This window comes from Elephas maximus, chromosome 17 (genome assembly GCF_024166365.1).
Source record: "Elephas maximus indicus isolate mEleMax1 chromosome 17, mEleMax1 primary haplotype, whole genome shotgun sequence".
Taxonomy (NCBI): Eukaryota; Metazoa; Chordata; class Mammalia; order Proboscidea; family Elephantidae; genus Elephas; species Elephas maximus.
This window is the reverse complement of record NC_064835.1, coordinates 25114786-25123603: the sequence shown is the minus strand read 5'-3', so window position 1 is coordinate 25123603 and position 8818 is coordinate 25114786. Positions and strand designations below refer to the sequence as shown.

The window sequence follows — 8818 nt, the reverse complement described above, 5'->3', positions numbered from 1 at the left end:
TTATTCAATCTGTATTATGAGCAAATAACCTGAGAAGCTGAACTACATGAAGAAGAACAGGGCATCAGGATTGGAGGAAGACTCATTAACAAGGTGTCATATGCAGATAACACAGACCTGCTTGCTGAAAGCAAAGAGGAATTGAAGCACTTACTTTTCCATTCCCATAAACAGAAACTCAGTGCTGGCTATGAACACGATAGCGTCTTCACTGTGAACAGGTGTTGTAGCATACATGTAGTCATTGCTAGAATAGATTAATAAGGATCTAGATATACATTGTACAGTCAATCATTTCACAAATGCATTCTTGTCTATTTTGATCTGAAAAAAAGTATCAGAATGAGTTTGCATTCAAGTGGAAAGGGTAATATTAGACACAAATTTGGAGGGGATTATGTTACCTCTTCTGACTCTGTCATGAGATATTTTGAATAGATTCGAAGAGTCTGGGCATGCCCCCAAAGATAACATTGATCTTTTGCACTGATGTCATATTTCTGATTAGGTAGTACAAACTGGAGGTGGCTAGTATGTTGGAGGCAATGATAAGACTCATGTTATCCAGGGAATGGAAAGTAAACCCTACAAACCTTCAGGAACCTGCCATTTACCTTGAACTTGTACGTGTCCTGTGTTCAGAGGCACGCTGGGATATCCCTTCCAAAATAAAAGTGATATTGTTGCATCCTCTATCACAAAGAAAGATTAGGGAGGCAACATATTCCACTCTTAGGAATACTGCTCTGACCCATACACTGTGTAACATGGAAGTCAGTTCATATGAGTGGGGCTCAGAGGAAAAGAGCTCTGGAATGGGCAGCTCCATAGCCCTGCACTTGGGCCTTAAACTCTGACAGACTTTATGCTGCTGAAGTTGTTAATGATGGGAAAAATGGAGTGCGGAGTTTATGGCAAGCCCCAGTGAGAGAATCACTATGCTGACCCCTAGGGCTCTCAGCCAAGGCCATGCCACCCACAGTGAAAATTTCATGCCTTTTAAGAAATAACTTTCTGTATGATTTTGGGCCCTAATAGATTTAGAATGCTTAACCCTGAGACACTATTTGAGCACATAGCTGGAACTGCCATTAGGAGCTGGGTTCTATCAGATCCTCATGTCACAAGTTATATGGGGCCAGTAGATGAAAATACTACCATGACAGAACAAGAGGGTACCAGTAGGCTGCATGAACAGGTAGCCCAGACACAAAGTTCATGCAACACTGTTTCACCAGCCTCCTCCTCTTGCTGGTACTTATGGCCCTATCTGGGTTTGTATATAACCATTGAAGGAGGAGGAGAAGTCCTGAGCTTGATTTGAGGATCTGTCTGCTGTACACCAGTACAAGGTGAAAGACATTCAAGAATGTCCATGAAAAATTATATATAAAAAAAACCAAATCCAGTGCCGTCAAGTTGATCCCGACTCATAGCGACCCTATAGGACAGAGTAGAACTGCCCCACAGAGTTTCCAAGGAGCACCTGGAGGATTCGAACTGCCGACCCTTTGGTTAGCAGCCGTAGCACTTAACCACTACACCACCAGGGTTTCCATGAAAAACTATAGACAGAGAGAAATCCTCCTAATGGGTGGTGCTGTGAGATACATGATTATTCACTTTTTATAGTAGACGCTGTGATCTGAGGTGAGAATATAGTTGTTTGTTGCAATTGGGAGATGGTACAACTGGTGTATAGTGACTAGAGGCCAGGGATGCTGTTTATCCTTTAATACAGAGGACAGCTCGCAACGACAAAGAATTGTGAGGTCCGAAGTGTCAATAGTGGCAAGTTTGAGAAACCTACTTGACGGCACTGGGTTTGGGTATGTTATAAATATGGATAAGGAGAAACAGAAGCTGCTAACCAGGAAAACGTCTATGTTTGTTCTTTTTAGGTGCCATCGAGTCAGTTCCAACTCACAGAGACCCTATGTACAACAGAATGAAACACCTCCCAGTCGTGTGCCATCCTCACAATTGTTGTCATGCTTGAGCACATTGTTGCAGCCAGTGTGTCATTCCATCTTGTTGAATGCCTTCCTCTTTTTCAATGACCCTCTACTTTACCAAACATGATGTCTTTCTCCAGGGGCTGGTCCCTCCTGATAAGATGTCTTAAGTATGTTAGGTGAAGTCTTGCAATCCTTGCTTTTAATGAGCATTCTGGCTCCATTTTTTCCAAGAAGAATTTGTTCCTTTTTCTGGCAATCCATGGTATATTTTATAGTCTTCACCAACACCATAATTCAAAGCCATCAATTCATCTTCAGTCTTCCTTATTTATTGTCCAGTTTCACATGCGTATGAGGCAATTAAAAACACCAGGGCTTGGGTCAGGTGCACCTTAGTCCTTTAGGAGACATCTCTGCTTTTTAACAAAAGAAATTAAATCTGTCAGCTTGTCATACTGTGGTGACTTGCGTGTTGCTGTGACACCAAAAGCTTTACTACAGGTATTTCAAATATTGGCAGTGTCACCCTTGGTGGAAAAATTTCAGCAGAGCTTCCAGACTAAGAGAGGCTAGCAAGAAGGACTTGGCAGACCACTTCCAAAAAAATTCGCCAGTGAAAACTGTTCTAATACTTCATGTGAACTAACGAATTTAAACCCCAATGAAGATACAAGGAACAAAGAAGTTAAATCACTTGCCTAAATTATCACAGTTAGGGAGAGGGGAATTCTGGGTTTAAACTCAGTCTGTCTTGAGGGACGTCTCTCTTAATCACTTTGCTACAACATGTCTCCATTGAGGTGAAATCCACAAACACATATACTGTTAAAGAAACAATTTGTTATTTTTCTAGGAAATCCTATGGAATCATAAAAAGCACTACTAACAGCAAGTAACAATACCCCTGAATATTCCTTTTTAACAGCTGTGTGTCGTCGACTCCGGGGGAATAACCAGGGGAGTGACAAAGGAGGCCACTCATTTTCCTGCTCTGGGAATTTAGAATTCCTGGTGTGATATTATAAATGGAGTAGCACATTGAGTCTCAAAGGATCCAATATTAGTTTTATGACATAGGATGCAAACACAGGCTCAGTAATTTCTATACCCAAGAGGCTCATCAAACATGGGAGGAAATCATGAGGGAGAGAATAAATTCTGCTCTACTCATCCATTTCTCCAGAACTACAGGGCATGAAATATATCCCCATTGAAGCAGGATGATTATTTTGGAGGCTCATATAAGGTAGTTGTTTTACTCCTTGCAAATTAAGAGCACCTTCTGGGTCAATTCTCAAATACAAATTATACAGCATACCCTAGAATCCCTCTTCTAGCATGTCAAAGACTGAGGACTGAGCTCATGACTATTGCCTCCTTCATCATCAAACTTTGTTCCCCTCAGGACAGTGAGTAGGAAACACCAGCAGCAGTGATGACTACAGGAAAAAGAGGTGAGTATTGAATCACCTCTGCCTCGATAAGTTCCTTTCAAAGTCTCAATTACATAAATGGTTCTGGGAAACATCACTATTCGTTGCCCCTTTTAGTCCTAATTCTTAGGGGGAAGGAACTGAGGGATTACACTGAGTAGAAAGGAAGAAATGATGTCCAGAGACATTGGGGACCTACCAGAATTTTTATAACACAGAGACACCCAGTAAGGGCAAAAAGTAGGGGAAAATGGGTAACCCAAAGGAATCACCATAGGAATCAGGCTTCTTAGATGCCTTACTCTGTGTCTTCAGACAATTCTGAGTTTGTAAACAGCAACTCCATCTCTCCCTCTGTAGACAGGGAACAAGAGTTCATTGCTAATGTCACCTTCTACCTCTCTTCACACAGACCACACTGATGAAGTGAATGGCTATGAAAAATGACTCCTCAGTGATTGAGTTTATCCTTATGGGATTAACAGACCAACCTGAGCTCCAGCTGCCCCTGTTTTGTCTGTTGTTGGTGAACTATGTGGTCACTGTCATGGGGAATTTGAGCTTAATTAACCTGATTTGTCTGAATTCCCACCTTCACACCCCCTTGTACTTTTTCCTCTTCAATCTGTCTTTCATTGACCTCTGCTATTCATTTGTCTTTACTCCCAAAATGCTGATGAGCTTTATTTCAGAGAGGAAAATAATCTCCTTTACAGGATGCATGACTCAGCTATTTTTCTACTGCTTCTTTGTCAGCTCTGAGTGCTATGTGTTGACAGCCATGGCCTATGATCGCTATGTGGCTATCTGCAAGCCCCTGCTGTACACAGTCACCATGTCCCCTAAGTTCTGTTCCCTGTTGATGTTTGGTTCATATATGATGGGGTTTGCTGATGCCATGGTACACACTGGGTTTATAATCACATTGATGTTTTGTGACTCCAACATCATCAACCATTACATGTGTGACATCTTCCCGCTCCTCCAGCTCTCCTGCAGCAGCACCTATGCCAATGAGCTTGTGGTTTCCATTATTGTAGGCATAGTTGTCACAGTATCCGGCCTCATTATCTTTCTCTCTTATGCTTTGATTCTTTTCAATATCCTTCACATGTCATCTCCTAAGGGTTGGTCCAAAGCCTTCAGCACCTGTGGCTCCCACATAATAACTGTTGGTCTATTCTATAGATTTGGAAGGCTCACTCATGTCAAACCATCATCTGCTGGGTTTGTGGAGCAGGGAAAATTTTTCTCAGTGTTTTACACCAATGTGGTGCCCATGCTGAATCCCCTCATCTATAGCCTCAGAAACAAGGATGTCAAACTTGCTCTAAAATAAAACTCTGAAGAGATTTACAAACAGAGCACAAGCAGAAGTGCCACCTTAGTGCCTGCCTCCATCGCTGTGTCTTCTCCTTCTCTTCATCTTTTTGCCCCTATTGTCCTTTTTCTTCTGTTCATCTTTCTTTCTAAAGTATTCTTGGAAAGATTTTTACCCTAATGTCTTTTCTCATCAGGTACTGTAACCATGTTTACCTGTTCTTGAACTTCAGGATCATTCCAATCCCAAGGTGGCCCACCTGATTGTTATTCCTGGTATCGAGGGAAACACTAGACTCATTTCTTTTCTGTGTAAAGATAATACTGCCTTTTAGTTATGAATGTGTATTTCTTTCCCACCCAGTGTGAACTGCAGAGTGAGATGCTGAGTGACCTCTCGTGTCTTTCTTGCTTTCCCTGAAACAATTGTATATACTTTTCTGTTTCAAGCATTTTTTTGTTTTGTTTTGTTTTAACTTATGATTGCGTTAAGACAGAGAAGGTGGTGACAAAAATTGTAGACACAGTGCAGTAGTAAAAATTTCCAAAATCTTTCATGGTCCTTTTGGTAACAGTTTTTGTTCTGGATTTTCACTCTCATGTTTGTAATGTTAAGAATACCTTGTTGAATCATGGTTCTACTGTCCTTTAGAATGTGTGAGTATAGCTGAGGGTCACCACTGTGTTCACCTTGCACAAACCACACCTATGCGGAAAATTACAGGAGGTTCTTTTGATTGTCTCTCTTTTATTGTTTTGGACAATGATGTGTTGTCATAAATAGAATTGACATTGTCACTGACTGGTACTTGTATCAGTGGAACAAATGTTATTTTCCACATTATGGATTTTTTTTGTTCTCCACAAATTCTCTGGGATTCATACAGATCATGATTAAAATTACACAGCACTATTTTTTTATCCTTGGCTACAGAATAGAGTGTCAAGTATAATGTCAAACTTTTTCGTTTGCTCAGCTGTGTAGCAAAGTTTTCCTTTTACAAAAGAAGGTCTGTTCCCTCTTTTTTTTTATTTTTAATAAACAAAATCATTTTAGCAAGGACCTTGTCATATTGGGATTTAATCTCTCAATATGTAAAGTAGACTTCTCTCTTTTGTTCTTCAAAGAGAAAATTAAATCTATGGTCTATTTTTGTGTGGCATTCTTATCAATCTTATTGAAACGTGTATCTACTTGTTCTGTCCTCCAGATGAGGAATTGATTATGTGACTGGCTCAAGGTCACACAGTTAATGTTGCAGAGCCCAGTATTTGAACCCATTGTTTATCCCAGGAAAGAATAGCAGGAAAGAAAAAGAGAATTGTAAAAGAATGGGTTTGAAGTGGAGGTCGCTGCTAAGTGAAATAAATCAAATATTTAAGGACAAAGATTATGTGATCCCTCTTTTACAAGAAGACAAGATCAGATACAGAGAAACCACTGTTCATTGGTGTTTTCCCAGGAGAGTAGTGGAGGAGGGGTAAGTAAACTTTAGAACTTAGAGAGTTGTTTCTTTTAGGGTTGGTGATGGGAAATGTGGCTATGAGAGAGGAAATAGTGAGTACAGCAGAACCATAGTAAAGGCGAGTGTTTGAGCACAAGTTAACAAGAAGAGCGAAAACTTATGACAAATGTCACTAATGTCAATGAACAATTTATGTGGAAATTTGTAAAAAAGAATTCATTGGGGGATATATATTTTGCAACAACAATAATAACAACTAAAATATATGTGTTAGGTTACATGCATATATAAATATGCGTAAATATGTATGTTGTTTTTGTTAGGTGCCATCAAGTCAGTTTTGACTCATATCAACCCTATAGGATAGAGTAGAACAGCCCCGTAGGGTTTCCAAGGAGCAGCTGGGAGATTCAAACTGCCAACTTTTTGGTTAGCAAATGAGCTCTTAACCACTGTGACACCAAGGATCCTAAATATATATATGTATATGTGTATATGTGTATATGTGTACATGTGTACATGTGTACATGTGTACACGTGTATATGTGTATATGTGTATATGTGTACATGTGTATATGTGTATATGTGTATATGTGTATATGTGTATATGTGTATATATAACATACATACATATATATAAAACCCCACTGCCTTTGAGTTGATTCTGACTCATAGCGACCCTATAGGTTATAGCAGAACTGCCCCCTAGGGTTTCCAAGGAGCACCTGGTGGATTTGAACTTTTGGCTTAGTTAGCAGCCATAGTTCTTAACCACTACACCACCAGGGTTTCTGGTTTTCAATGAGGATAATATAAATTATTACTGATATAAAAACTTATCACAAGGTTCTTCTGATACTATATTAATTACCCTTTTATGTTCCCAGAAGTTTACAATATGTTTTTTAAAACCATATTAAAAAAAACCATATAGGAGGACATATATGAATAACTATAGCATATGTATATACATGTTAATTTATGCTGCATATATTTTCAAGTATAAAGTAAAGCACATGGGGGTACAGTTAAGGATACTTCCTAGACACAACCAAACACCGAACACCTTACAGGATTGGTCTACTGAGTTTGAGAGCTTAGGACCATAGTCCTGTGGGAAAACTCAGTCAACTGACATAATATAGTCCATAAACACAATGTTCTACATTCTAGTTTTTTGAGTAGTGTCTGGGATTTAAAAGCTTACGAGCAGCCATATAAGATACAGCTCTTGGTTTCTACTCATCTGGAGCTAAAGAGAAAGAAGAAAACCAAGGATTCAAAAAAGAAACTAGTCTACAGAACCAATAGTCTACATGAACAACAACATCACCTACCTTGAGACCAGAAGAACTAGAAGGTGCCTGGCTACCACTACCACCCATTTGAACCAGGGACTCTAATAGATGGTCCTGGATAGAATGGGAGAAAATTGTAGAACAAAATGGAAATCCCTAAAAAAAAAAAAAAAAAAAGGCCAGACTTACTGAATTGGAAGAGGCTAGTTGAACTCCAGAGACTTTTGCTCTGAGATACTCTTCAAACTTGGAACTCAAAACACTCCCAGAGATCACTTTCCAGCCAAATGACAGATTGAGTACTTGCTTTTCAAAATAATTATCTAGATGAAAACAAAATGGTTAACACTTACCCTAGAGCAAAGATGAGAAAGCAAAGAGCAACAGGGAAGCTAGAGTAATGGAAAAAGAACAACCAAAATGAATAAATGAGAATGCTGATATATCGTGAAGAATGTAACCAATGTCTTTGAACAATATGTAAAGAAATTGTTAAATGACAAACTAATTTCCTATGTAAACTCTAAACAAAAGCGCAATAAATTTATTTTTTAAAAAAGAAGAAAGTGGAGGAAATGGTATTCTCAGCCAAGATGGCTTTGAGAGATCACCAATGAGGTTTTGATGTCAAACTAGAGAAATACACATGGCCCTAGAGATGTTTGATTTTAAAGATTTGAATAAATTTTCACAACTATATATGTATATGTGAGTGTGTATATATATATATAATACTAGCAATTACTTCCTGTGATGGTGAGATTGAGGATTTGGGGACAGGACTCCCTGAGGAGGCATGTCATAGTTTCCATACAGAATACATACTTTAAAAAGCCTATTAGATATTATGTTATCATTTGAAATTTGGAAACAGAAGAAAAAAGTTATTCATAATAAAAACAATTGAAAATAGAACTCTACAAAATCTTCTATTGTGTGTTACACAGAAGATAAAGTACTATCCAAAACTATTTTCCGTGAGGTCATGACACCCAGAGGACACATCTGTGTCAGGGGATATAATTCAGTATCCCTGGTTTTTACTTTTTAATCATTTTATTTTACTTGTGCTTCAAGTGAAAGTTTACAAATCAAATCAGTCCCTCCTACAAAAGCATACACACCTTGCTATGTACACCTAGATGCTCTCCCTCTGATGAGACAGCACACCCCTCCTCTCCACTCTGTGTTTCCTGTGTGCATTCAGCCAGCTTCTTTCCCCCTCTGCCTTCTCATCTCACCTCCAGAAAGGAGCTGCCCACATAGTCTCATGTGTCTACTTGAGACAAGAAGCTCACTCTTCACTAGTATCATTTTCTGTCTTATAGACCAGCCTAAACCCT

At 39.1% G+C, this 8818-nt stretch overlaps 1 protein-coding gene across 1 annotated transcript; it reads left to right on the top strand.

The window, feature by feature from the left end:
* Positions 1–3812: 3812 nt before the first annotated feature.
* LOC126060878 (olfactory receptor 143-like) lies at positions 3813–4730 on the top strand. The gene is given in 1 exon segment (XM_049857239.1): positions 3813–4730. A coding segment is annotated over 1 exon segment (918 nt).
* The last annotated feature ends 4088 nt before the right edge of the window (positions 4731–8818 follow it).